The sequence below is a fragment of the Pipra filicauda genome, unplaced genomic scaffold (genome assembly GCF_003945595.2).
Source record: "Pipra filicauda isolate LSUMZ 115617 unplaced genomic scaffold, ASM394559v2 scaffold573_size283568_pilon, whole genome shotgun sequence".
NCBI classification, from domain to species: domain Eukaryota; kingdom Metazoa; phylum Chordata; class Aves; order Passeriformes; family Pipridae; genus Pipra; species Pipra filicauda.
Window position 1 is genome coordinate 21,661 of NW_024104724.1, and position 13,883 is coordinate 35,543.

The following is a 13,883-nucleotide window of genomic DNA, read 5'->3' on the forward strand; positions in this document are numbered from 1 at the left end:
AAATCTAGCTAAGTACTAAATTTTTATTTCATAAAATTATCACAAAAATCCATCATTTTATACAGTGTTGTAGATTTGTACTGTGCCTACTTTATGACTTTCTGTATTCTGTTACAGAAGTGTTGATACAAAAATTCTGAAAGTAATTCACGTAGCATCAGCATTTGAAAAGCAAAATTAAAGTTGTTATTAAGACAATAATTTGTCCTGGCTATTTCATTAATATCGATAGAAAAATGCCTATTTATATTGATGGAAGGATGAGTAATGTGATAGACTGTCTCTTCTGGTGTGGTCATGATTTTGCATTGCAGCCAAGTGTGTGATGACTACAAGTACTTCCAGCTAGCTCAATCTGTATGTTAAATGAATTACTAGTATTTATAAATTGGTGTACGCATTTTAAAATCCTAAGCTAAAGTAAAACTAGACTCTGGAAAATGGCTCTTTCAAGATTGTTTAAAACCCGTAGGACAAGTGGGAATGTTTACAATTCTACTTCTTTTCAGTGCCTGTTCTGTGAACAGAGGAACTTTAGTTTCTAAATCTGCCTTACATCTTCCACTTTCAAAGAAAAAAAAAAAGAGCTTTCCTTTAAATGATAGTCATTTATGCAACACTTAGCTTTTTAATACCCTGATGGCTTTCACAGGAACGTACTTAGAGACTAAAAGTGTCATGAAAGTGATGCTCTTTCTTTGATGGAAGAGGTTCAGCTCTGTCACTTTTCAGCTCCTTATTTTTAGATCTGCACAGTGTCTACTGTCTTTCTTACTGACTTCAGAATTAGTGGTTCATATGTGGTTGATAAAAAGGGCTGAAATTTGAATTTTGGGGAATGAATTATGTTACTGAATATTTCATCACTAACCTCACAGCCTGAGTGATTTCCATAGAATGGAGGAAAACCTATTATATATGCTACAGGTCAGCAAAGCAAAAAGGTCTTAATTTTGCCTTTATACGTTTAATTCCAATATTCAGTCATGTACTCTTATGTCATAATCATGCTTTTTTTTATGATGGAAAAGTACAGAAGATTTTTATCAGATTATTTAAATCTGAAGAAGACCAGGGTTCCAGAAAGCCAAAGAAAAAATATGCCAGTTAGTTGTTCCACTTTACTTGCTGAGAGAGGCAATTCGTGTACTATTGAATGGTGTATTTGAAGAGTAGCTAGCTGAGAAGGAACACCTGAAAGTAAAGTTATGATGAAAATATGAGAAGAAGGATATTTGGACCTGACACAGGGACAGGAAGCTGTGAATAAATACTTACTCGGTGTCTAGTACGTGAGGTAAGGCAGATCTGGGAAAAAAGTTAGATCAGCAGACGAGCATAACTACTATAGATATCAGATCTTAAATATTTTACTCAAAACATCAAAATCAAAGTGTAACCGTTCTGAAAGGATGTGAACTAAGCAACTTTTCTCTATTCAAGAGGAAACATTGCTGAGAAACCTTAGTTTCATCATGCAGACGTTTCAGTGTTCGAAGGAGTTTACTTGTACCTATCCCTGTTTTTAATATTTCTCTAATGAACTGCAATTTTATGATGATCTGAGATCATAATCTGTGTTTTGTCTGATAAGGTGAAACATTACTGGTAAGATATCTCTTTTCCTCAGTTTGCTGCCTCATGGTTGCCATTTTATTGTTGTTTTAACGCAGTCTATGTCTTCATCAGTGGTTGTGTGAGCTATTAAGTTTGACTATAAAAAAGGCCAGCTCTGGGAAGTTACACTGGAATGTAAGAATAGCATGGGGTTTTGCTCTGATCAAGCACTCTGCTTCATTCTGCTGTTGTAGTCTCAGTGTACCCTGAATCTAGAAGCTCTTACTTGATTTCACTATGCCTAGGAGTTAAGATGTTTACCCTAACTGTGGACATGTTTTTTTTTCAGTTTACTTTAGAAAGTTGTTAAGCTTGAAAGTAAACGTTTCCTTTACTTTCAGCTTCTAGCCCTTTTGTACTCAAATGTTGTCATAATGGAGTTGGTTTTGAAATAGTGTATTTGTAGCTACAATTTGATCACCTAATTAGTACTACAGATCAAATATTAACTGCTAATGTTTACATTTCACTGTTAATCCGTAGCAGTTGAGACATAAATATTTCTTGGAAAGCAGTTTTGCATTTGATATGTGCGTGTCATTTCACTGTCATAATTTCTGTTTAGCTTTATCTAGCAATATATACCATACAAGGGAAATGCATTTTGTTTTTAGGATACAGTTGTTTTCCTTCAAAAATCCTATAACCAAAAATGTGGATAAATTCATAATAGCCCAATTTTTAGATGTAGACTTCTTTTAAAATTTTCAGCAATGAAATGTGTCCTACTTTTAATGAAGACGTATACTAAATGTAATGGTTTTGTTTCTTTTACAGAAGGACAATTAAGACACATAAAAACTGGGGAGCCATTCGTGTTTAATTATCGCGAAGATTTGCATAGATGGAACCAAAAGCGCTATGAAGCTCTTGGGGAGGTATATAATTTGTGTGTATATGTATGTATGTGTGTGTGTGTGTGTATATATATGTGTGTGTGTGTGTGTGCTGTGGGCTTTGTTTTTTTTCCCTGTAGGAGTGATTCTTTTATGTTAATGAAGATTTAGTGAGGCTTCAGTCATTTAACAGAAGGTATTTCAGGATTATTGAATATTAATGCTTTAACAGTAATTTCTGTTGTTTGTTATAGAGCTTAGTATGTGATTTAGACTACTTGGCTTCAGTATATCTTCAGAATAGAATATCATCTAGATTACATAAATTAGATAATATTATACAGTGCAGTATTTAACTTTAGTCCCCTCAGGGTGAAGAATGGAGTACAAAACAGTGGCATTTTACTTTCTAGGTGAAGATAAATGTGTTGGTTGATTTTCTCATGTTGCTAGGAGGTACCAGGAACCACTAGATAGATTAAGTAGATATCTAATGATTAATTGATTAAATATTTGTGGGTGAATTAGATATTTGGATGCTACTAGTATTTCCTGGCTTTTTGGAGGTGTAAAAGCAACTGACCATAGTTACTTTTCTATGTGAAATGTACTTTTTCAATGCTAAGCTTTTTGTATTGCTTTAGAAGTCAAGGCACTGACTTGTTAAAAAAGGCAGCTAATCTCAGTGGATGCAGAACTGTGTGCTGAGATCTTTCTTGCACTGTCACAACCTCCCCGCCTTACAGAAAGAACAGTCTCAGCACACTGACCTTGAGGTAATAATGCTGCTTATGTCAGAGTGGCTTTTGGAGAAAGAAGGTGCAGAGTTCTGTTCACAAACTGGAGTCTTTTTCTTAGAGACTATGTGATATTGCCCACTGATTTCTGCTAGAATTATCACTCAAGAACTGCCTTTGCCTTACACTTGTCTACTTTCATTTAGTAAGGATGAAACACACTTATTTCCCACTTAGTCTTTCTGTTGCAGTAATTCAGACTACTTAGAGATATACTTGATTATGCATGTTTAGCCATTTTGTCTTTTAGATTTTCTAGTTTTCATAGTTTACCCTTGTGGGCAGTTCAGCCCCACACAGCTGCTCGCTCGCTCCGCACTGTGGGATGAGGGAGAGAGTCCGAAGGCTAAAAGTGAAAAAATTCGCAAGCTGAGTTAGAGTTTAATAGGTAAAGCAAAAGCTGTGTGTACAAGCAAAATAAGAAATCAATTCACTTCTTTCCATCAATAGCAGATGTTTAGCCATCTCCAGTAAAGCAAGGCTTGTTCACGTATAATGGTGCCTTGGGAAGAAAAATGCCTTATTCATAGAATCCTGGAATCGTTTGGGGTGTCTTAGCAGCTTAATTCTCTGGAATGCAGCTGGGATGTGTGGCTTTGCCGCTTACCTTTGACCATGCCCCAGGCCGTGCAGGGTTCTGATCCTTGATCAGCGGCACCTTTCGGCCCTCAGTGAGGGTAGAAGGATAAGGTTTAACTCACACATGTGGCACGGTGGGTATCAGTTCTTCTCCGGCTGGCAGAGAAGTGGCAGTGGCAGGCAGGCAGCATGTGGTGGCAGAGAAAAGGTGAGGGGGAGGTGGGGAGAGATTCTTGGCTAGGGTAACCGATTCTCTCTCTCTCTCTCCTCTCTCTGATTTTCCAAAATTTTTCCTCAACTCTTATAGTGTTCAAAGGAGGTTATATGTGGTTTCTTGGCACATAGCCCTGTTCAGATGTTCGAAGATTTATGAAAACCGTAAACAATAGCAGGATCTTTTGGCAGGAAAACTCCAGCAAGAAACTCTGGTGAGGACTTCTGGCAGGAAAGCTGACAGAGAACTTTTGGTAGGAAGTTTTGACATGCAGAAACAATGGTGAAATATTATTTTTGGCATGTTTGTATTACCTGGTATTTACAGAAGGGACCTTAGAGATCACGTACTTCCAACCCCCCGCCATGGACAGCGACACTTTCTACTACACCAGGTTACTTAAAGCCCTGTCCAATCTGACCTTAAACACTTTCAGGGATGGGGCATCCCCAGCTTCTCCGAGCAAACTGTTCCAGCGCCTCCCCACCTTTACAATCAAGAGTTTTTTTCTAGCATCTAGTCTAAATCTACTCCCTTTTGGTTTAAAGTTATTGTCTCTCATCCTATTACTCCATGTTCTTGCCAAAAGTCCCTCTCCAGCTCCCTTGTAGCCCATTACTCTGGAAGGTGCTCTAAGGTTTCCCCAGAGCCTTCTCTTCTCCAGCATGAACAACCCCAGCTCTCTCAGCCTGTCTTCACAGGAGAGGTGTTTCAGCCCTCTGGGGATCTGGTGCTCTATGCTTGCTTGCTCAGCCCCTCTGTTTTATTTATATGTCAGCCTGGGCACTCTGCTGAATGTGCTAGAGCTGCCCAGCTGTTCAGCATGGTTTTGTCCTGCCAGAACTTTGTTACCAAGGATTGGCTTGCTTTTTACCTCCTCCTCCTCATTCCTGCAGGAACTGTGGCAGGAATCCCATTTGATTGTGGAAGGAGACAGTGGATGGGGCTGCTGCAGCTGCTTCTCACATCTTTTCAATTTGTATATTTTTCCCAAAAAGGGATTGTTCTGTTGCATTGTCTGTTACATTGCCTACACATTTCTTCCAAGAGGAAACACGCTTCCATGGTCTATGTGTGCAGACCTTTGTGTATGACTGCATTGTTCAAATATCCCCATTTTGCGAATAAGTAAGTTGGACAAGACATAGCTATAAAGATTAGTATGTTTCCATGTATGTTCCTATGCCACCACACCTTCCTATGTGTGTTTTGAAACTTAATCAGATTTCTGTTTCTGCGTATATCAATAGTGTGTGCACAGCTTCAATACATAGTAGTATGAAGGACTTTTTGTGATTTTTGGCTAACCAGTAGGTATATGTGTTCATGGAGTGGGTGTCTTACATCTGTGATCTGTCCTGTGCATTTTGAAGGTTTGAATGATCTTTGGAAATTTGTTTTGTTTATATTGGTAGGTAAAAGACAAGGAAGGCTTGAGGTCAGGTACTGACAGAGAGAATTGTTCTAAGTTGTTTGTTTTGTGTTTTTAGGAGAAAAGAAAGTAATTTGTCTTTCAGTCCATTGTCTGTTGGGTGCTAGGTACTACACCGTTCTTCCAACACAAATTTTATATAAGTGCTTCGTTGTCTATTTCGGGCACAGTTACCTGAGAGCACAGAGGACAATGATCCCTGGCATTTATTCACATATGTAAAACCTTCTTTTGTGCCATAAATTAGGGGATAAGTGATGCAGTGGTTGAATCTACAGAAGTAGTATATTACCCTCTGATTAGCCATTTTGTAGTCTAGGGGAAAGACGCGTTTAGGAAACTGTGATAGCTTAAGAAGCAGCAACTATATGATTTGTAAGGTGATTTAGTAAAATCTTACCTTAGGCCTTTGCTTTGAAACATCATCCTTTGGCTTTAGGAGTTCTCTGTGTACATTTTTGGCTCAAGATTTATGTAGCTGGACATACGATGTGACAATGAAGTAGCTAGATTGGTACTATTGAACAGAAGTGTTTTATGTATTCAGTGTTTCCATTGTTAACTCAGTTGTTGCATGCTGATTTTCTAAGTTTTAAAAGTTATATACATTATGCACAAGGAACCTTGTTTTACTGTACATATATGTGCTATGGGCTGCTTTTACTGTGTTTTACTGTTTTTAAGAAGTGAGTGTGCTCTCTGGCCTTATGTTACTGGCCTAATTCTGTCTTTCTTGGAGCATTAATTTCCATTTGGTTTCCATGCTTTTTTTGCTGTTAGAAGTCGTAAATACACTATCTGTGATGTTCTGCCGTTTTTCTGGCTGTATGGAAATTGATTCTACAAAAATTAAAATGGTTCATCAACGTCTCCACTCCTTACATCTCTTTATTCGTCATTCACTGATCGGTTATTTCAGGCACACAGTTTGTTTTGTGGCCTCTTGATATGTGTTGCTAATAGACAATTTAGTGAACTGTTCATAATTTTGTGATTCTGGTTCAGTCATTGGTATTGCAGCATTGAATTTTGTGGAGAGCCTCTCCATTTGCTTTTTAAAAATTAAAATGGCAACAGAAGTGCATAGAACATAGTGTTGCAGCTGCTTCGAACTGCCGATTAATCCGTGTGGCAAGTTTGAAGTACGACTGAGAATAATTTTGTGACAACAGTACAGTTGTTGCAGACATACCACTTCAGTTCAAGGCTGAATTTTTAGATTTTTTTCTAGCTTCAAGTTATGGAGATTTGGATTCAAGGTTAACCTCCAGATTAGACTCATATGATGTATGCTTTCTTGCATTTTAAGTAGATATGTGTGCTTATTATTTGTACTGCAGTTTCGGTTGATAGCATAACTACTGAAATTGCCAGCAGTCAGCTTCAGCCCCTGCCTGATCATTACATTGAAATTAGCTGGAATTATAAAGAAAATATCTGTTGCTGGGATTTCATTTAAATTTTGCCAGTTACATAGGTTGTGCTGATAATGAGATTTTGTACGAAAAAGTGCATGTTGACTTTCTTCTTCCTTAGTCGTATAGTACCACAGTATCCCTAGCATCAGAAGGCAGATATTGTTATAATTTGTTGATTACTTGGAGGCCATTTAACGTTGGCATTAATATTTTCAAGAGTTCTATCACTAATCAAGAGACTTTTACTGTAATGACAATTTGCTTGTCTACCCATATCTTGCAAAACTCAAAGAGGATTTGTAAATATGTAGATTATAATATGGACCATGACGTAAATGTCTCTGCTGTGATCCTGTTCAAGTTTATGCTGTTTACTATAATTGTAGCCTATCTGACCTGCAAATGTCTATAAGCAGGTAGCAGAAGAATTGTTCTTGTTTTTTACAGTTACCCCATGGCACAATACCTTGTATTTATGTAGAACACATATGTAAACCAAAGAAATAGAACATTTAAGTCAGAAATTTCTGTCATGTTTCATGTACGATAAGATACAGTTAATTTTATGTCGTCAGAGAAGTCTTGTTAAATAAACTACTTTAAAGTATGTGTACAATGTTAGGTCCAGCTCATCATAAAGTAGATTAACCATCAAGTTTAATATTTGAGGGGGCTGAGGGGGATAAGTATGTAGAATTATGACAGTGACAACCCATAATTAAGATGGCTAAGTAGCAAAATGGGAATTTTTTTTTCCAGATCTCCTTTAAGTTAAAGAACAGCTTGGTCTCAACATAATTTAAAAAATAAGCGTTCACCTGCTACTAATTTCCTCCTTGGTTGCAAAGAGCATTATTTGTTTCGATGACTGAGAAGAGAGAGGCTATTTACATAGCACAAATGAAAGCATAGAGAAGCAGAAGAGGACATGTAAGTTAATGAAGAAGGAAGCATTAAGTAGTCTGCATTTGAAAGGGTAGCTTCTTGCATGAATAACCCAAAATCTGATGATAGGCTACAAGCGCACCTGATAGTACTTAAGGTCCAATCTTGCAGCCAAAGCTCATGTGAATAAACTCAATAGGTCTGATCTTATGAATAAGGGCTGCAGGATCAAGTTTCAAATAAAATTTGCAGATGATTAGTTGAAATCCTTACACTCTAGTTTCAGTTTCTTTGCAGTTTATCATTGAACATTCCAGATTTTCTCTGGCTAGTGAGACTTTATTATAATAAAGTACATGCTGCATACTGTGGATTAAGCAAAATTATGTTTGTGTACCGTGACCTATTATAACGTATTTGCTGTTAGTTATTTAGTGATTGGAAAAATTTGTCTTACTGAGTGGACAAAATAAATTCATAGTGATGTAATGTATAGGCAGATTCATTGACATTTCTTTTCATGGAATGCCTGCTTGCTTGGACTATTGAAGAGGTTGTTCTGTTCAGAGATGAGATGCCAAATACTTAATATGTGCATGTGTGAATTGAATTTTTTCAGTGTCTTGTATTGTAGTCAAATAAAGGTGAACTTTGATGGAGATAGCAAAAACTCTCACTTGAAAACCTAACAAATTTTTCCTAGCTCCTGTTTCAGAGGCGAAGTGAAAGCATCTAATTGAAGTATCTCCCCTATCCTTATTTTTGAAAGTGATTAAATGCCATTTTGTGTGGTCTCCTTTTATAGAGCCATTTCTGGGCAGGTTGTGGTTTAGTGATGTTACTTGCCACTTATATGCTCCTGCTGAAACTTTCCAAACCACGTACTGCTCACTTGCTTCCCCATCCTCCTCCTCCTTCCACTGTGGCAAGAATTGGGGGCAAAAAAGGTAAAGATCAGGGGTTGAGATAAGAACGATTTACTGGAAACAGCAGTGAGATAAAACGAACAGTAACACAACAGTGTTGGTAACAAAAGTGTACAAAAGAGGGAGAGTGATTCACCCACAAAATGCTTGCTGTGGTGCTTGACCCCACCCCAGCCATGCTCCTCTGACCCTGGAAACGAGCACTTTCTCTGTTCCCAGGAAAATGAGGTGAGGTGGTATAGAATAACTTCTGTGTCCTAGCCCTGCCTCCTCCTGGCTACTGAGAAAAAATTAACTCTGTCCTGAACCAAAATATTATACACCCCTTATTCTGTAGATCTGTGTCATGCAAAATCCTACACCTTCCAACTGTATACATATGTATATATATATAGACAAGCACAGGTATCATTTCCATAGTCAATGGCTGTCCCTCCAAGATGTCTGCTGAGTTTATTTAGTCCAGAACTAAATGGGTTCTCTCCGTCCTCAATGCCTTCAGGGCAGCTGGTGTACTGTTGGCTGGTTGCAAGCTGCATCAGGAGCTTACAACTGGTAAATCTGGAGCAGTCCATCCTCCTTGTACATGGTAGTTATGGCATACAGTGGCAACAACCAATAGTATAGAATTCAAAATTACAGACTGTTCTCACCTAAAGATCAAATTCCCCCACGATGTGTTTCCCTGCCCCTCTGCATTACTTACCAAGTACACCCAGGTCCTTGAGCAAAAGCAGTCCCACAGACGGGTTTGCCTTTGCTTGAGGCAGGACTAATCCAAACTGTCGTCTCTAACAGGTCCCTCATTACACACCACAGGAACTTTATCCTCTTCCACAGTATGGGGAAGTTTTGACTGGGCAAGGCCAGCTTGACTGATAGAGCCTCCAGTGTTACCTAAACAGATGTCCTTTGCTAAACGTAGATTACAATATTTGGAGGTTTCCCCACCCATTGCTTTCAAAGTTGTTTTTAACAGTCCATTGTAGCATTAAATTTTCCCAGAGGCTGGTGCATGGTAGGTAGTATGATATACCCACTCAATCCCGTGCTCTCTGGCCCAGGTGTCTATGAGGCTGTTTTTGAAATGAGTCCGTTGTCTGACACAGTTCTTTCTGAGGTGTCATGTCACCACAGGACTTGCTTTCTAAAGCCCAAGAAGGTGTTCTGGGCAGTGCTGTGAAGCACAGGGTACATCTCCAGCCATCCAGTGGTTGTTTCCACCATTGCCAGCACGTAGTACTTGCCTTGGAGGGTTTGCAGGAGTGTGATGTAATCAGTCTGCCAGGCCTCCCCATATTTCAGTCATATCGTCTACCATTCCACAGAGGCGCTTGGCCTGCTTGACTGCAGTGCATATTTCACAGTTATGGATAACTTTAGAGATAGTGTCCTCCCCTTGATCATGAGCCCAACTGTCTCTTGCATCTCTTCCCTGCTGATGTGAAGGCATCATGGGCCCACTGAGCCAGAAAAATTCACCCTTATGTTGCCAGTCCAGATCCACCTGAGACACTTTAATCTTGGCAGCCAATCCACCTGTCCATTTTTGCAATGTTCTTCAGTAGCCTGACTCTTCAGTACATGTGCATCTACATGACGTACTTTTGCAGCCAGCTTCTCTACTCCGGCAGTGATGTCTTGCCACAGTTCAGCAGCACACATGGGTTTCCCTCTGTGCTGCCAACTGGTCTTTCTCCATCAGTCCAGCCATCCTCCCAGGGCATTTTCTACCATCCATGAGTCAGTGTAGAGGTAGAGCACTGGCCATTTCTCTCATTCAACAATATCTAAAGCCAGCTGGATGGCTTTCAGCTCTGCAACCTGACTTGATCTGTCTTGTCCCTCAGTACCCTCTGCAGCTCACCACGTAGGATGCCATACAGCAGCTTTCCCTTTTCAATGTATCCCTGTGATATAGCAGGAACCATAAGTAAAGAGACCATATTACTTTTCATTTTCTGGTAGCTGATTATGTGGTGGGGCCTTCTCAGCACGTGTCACCTTCTCCTCCTCCTCCTTTCCTGATGATAATAGTCCAAAATTTTCACCTTCAGGCCAGTTCGTGGTGACTTCCAAGATCCCTGAGTGATTGAGGTTTCCTATCTGAGCTTGCTTTGTGATCAGCATGACCCACTTACTCCACGTAGCATCAGTGGCATGTTGTATGGAAGGGAATTTCCCTTTGAACATCCAGCCCAGCGCTGGCAGGTGGGATGCCAGGAGGAACTGTGCTTCAGTGCTAATCATTTCTGAAGCAGCTCGAACCCCTTCATAAGCTATCAGTATCTCTTTTTCAGTTGGAGTGTAACAGGCCTCAGATCCTTTGCATCCCCACCTCCAAAACCCCAGGGGTCATCTAGAGTCTCCCAGGTAATTTTGCCAGAGGCTTCAGGAAGGACCATTCTCCCTGGCTGCAACGTAGAGCACATTTTTCACTTTATCCTGTCCTGACTGACCCAAGGGCAACTGCATGAACAACTTCTGATTTGTTTAAAAGCTTGTTTTTGTTCAGGAACCACCCCACTTGGAATAGCTCTTCTTCCATGTCACGTGATAGAGAGGATTTACAATCTCTGACTGTAATTTGGAAAATTCATACTCCCAAATATCTACAGTGCCTAGAAAAGCCTGTGTCCTTCTTGCTGGTTGATTGGAATGTAGCTGCTCTTTGGTTGACCACATCCATTGGAATCTGATGACATCCATCTTGCCATTTTACTCCTGAAAACTGAATTTCCTGGGCAGGTCCCGTGACCTTACTTTGCTTTGTGGCAAAACCAGCCTTCAGGAGCATCTGAATTATCTTCTCCCCTTTCTAAAAAATTGCCTCTGCTGTGTTGCCCCACATGATGATGTCATCAATGTATTGCAAGTGTTCTGGAGCCTCACCCTTTTCCAGTGCAGTCTGGATCAGTCAATAGCAGGTGGTGGAGCTATGTTTCCATCCCTGGGGCAGTCAGTTCCAGGTGTACTGGACACCCCTGCAGGTGAAGGCAAACTGTGGCCTGCACTCTGCTGCTAAAGGAATGGAGAAAAATGCATTAGCAATGTTGATGGTGGCACCACTTTGCTGCCTTGGACTCCAGTTCCTACTGAAGTTCTACCATGTCCGGCATGGCAGCACTCAGTGGTGGTGTGACTTCCTTCAGGCCACGATAGTCTACTGTTAGTCTCCACTCTCCACTGGACTTATGCACTGGCCATATGGGACTATTAAAGGGTGAGCCAGTCTTGCTGACCTCTCCCTGGCTCTCCAATTCACGAATCATCTCATGGATGGGGGTCATGGAGTCGTGGTTGGTGCAGTATTGTCAACAGTGCACTGCTGTGGTAGCGATCGCTACCTGTCATTCTTTGGCCCTCAGCAGTGCCTCAGCAGAAGGGTCCTCTGAGAGACCAAGCAAGGTATTCAGCTGTCTAATTTCCTCTGTCTCCACAGCAGTTATCCCAAAAAGCCCAAAGATGCCCTTTTGGGTCCTTACAGTACCCTCTCCACAGGTGTTCTGTGCCAAGCATACATGGGGCTTCTGAGCCTGTCACAATGGGGTGTTTTTGCAGTTCGTGCATGGTCAGAATCACTTCAGCTTCCAGTACAGTCAGCTGCACTCCAGAAACAGAGATAGATTCTACCCCTATGGATCTTGATGGCATCAGGGGACATTGTGTGCCAGCCTTATATTCCTGTGGGTCTGATGTGCCAGGCCATTGGATCCACACAGTCCAGTAGATCCAATTGTCCCTTCTTATATATTACCTTCAGCACAGCTAGTTCTCTCAGGTACTGGATACCTTTCTCCATGGTGTTCTGTCTGCGTGGGCGAACTACTAGGTCACCCTTGAAAAGGTACCTTTCCCTCATGCTTGACAGGAGGCTGAGAGTTTCTGTCCTCTTTCCAATCCCCCTGTCAATACCTGTGTCCTGGGACAGACATCCCAGTTGTTTGGCTTCACTACCATCTAGTTTCATATTGTGGGGTGCGCTATCCCAGCATTGAAGCAGCCCAGGTCACCAGGGGGTCTCCCGACTGGCAGCTGAAATCTTTTCACGTATTTTGCAGTTCTCCCGGAGATAGGCATTGGGTGATTGTCTCTGGCCCTGCCTCTTCCTCCTGTTGTGAGTGCCCTACTTCCTCTTCATCCCTCACTAAGTGAACTGATTTGGTCTTGGATTTCTTCTTCTGTACAGGAGTGACTGCTACTGAGCAGTTCCTCTGGTTCAGCTGCAGCTTAAGTGACCACTGTGTCTGTTGGTCTTCTTTTCTCCTCCTCTCACTGAAGGTGCTGTCTAGTATTTAACTGTGTCCAGTAAAGAGTAGCCAGGGCCCAACACTCTGGAGTTGCTCCTCTCTGGAGTTGCCATAGTATTCTCCTTGCAAATATTCTGTCACTTTGTCAGGGTCCTATAGTTGTTCAGGAATGAACTTCCAAACCATTGGAGCAGAGAGTTTCCTCAAAAGCTGGCCCATTTTGTCCCATCTTATATGCCACTCACAACTATCCACCCTTGGGGCAGATCTTTAGAAGATCATCCTAGAAATAGCTTTCTTGACTCTAAACATGATGTGGTCTGCACTGAGGAGACCTGGCAGACTTAGCAACAAGAGCACACTTTCGTTAACATCCAAGGGAAATTCAGAATTCTCAAAAGCTGTAACAGGCCTGGAGGAGGAAAAGGGGATGAAGAGCTGGGGAAAATCATCCTTCCCTGTTCCCCCCGCAGACTGGGTACTGTTATTAATGGACTCCCAAAGGTAGTGCCTGAGGTAGAGGCAGGAGAGCAGCACTGAATACACATCCCAAATGACCCTCATTGCCCTTGATATTGTCATGTCATAAGCTGGCACCACGCAGTACATCAATAAGCAATCCTAATACCTCTCCCTACTCCGAAAAATATCATCGTGAGCAGCACTTACTGCACGTAAATGAATATATATCAAAGTAGGTACCCTGCATGAACAGACCAAGAAATATTGTGACCAGTGGATGTGAAGGAGGAAGATTCAGGATGGGAACAGTTACAGGTGTGGAGAAAAGCATACAGCAGTTGGCAGGACTTTATTATATGGACCTTACAGTTAATATATAGGCTTTACTGTTATTATATTTCATTGTATCCACACTACAAAGGGCACAGCCTGGGCATGCTCTGGCTCCCCAGGAGTTTGCCTGCTCC

The 13,883-nt window shown here is 41.0% G+C and overlaps 1 protein-coding gene across 3 annotated transcripts in view; it reads left to right on the forward strand.

The window, feature by feature from the left end:
* Positions 1-13,883, forward strand: part of FAM172A (family with sequence similarity 172 member A) — a 255,644-nt gene that overhangs the window by 4,341 nt on the left and 237,420 nt on the right. For all 3 annotated transcript variants that reach the window (XM_039387535.1, XM_039387536.1, XM_027717126.2), the window contains one exon: positions 2,395-2,495. In XM_039387535.1, coding sequence (XP_039243469.1) covers positions 2,395-2,495 — 101 coding nt within the window. The remainder of the gene's footprint in view (positions 1-2,394; positions 2,496-13,883) is intronic.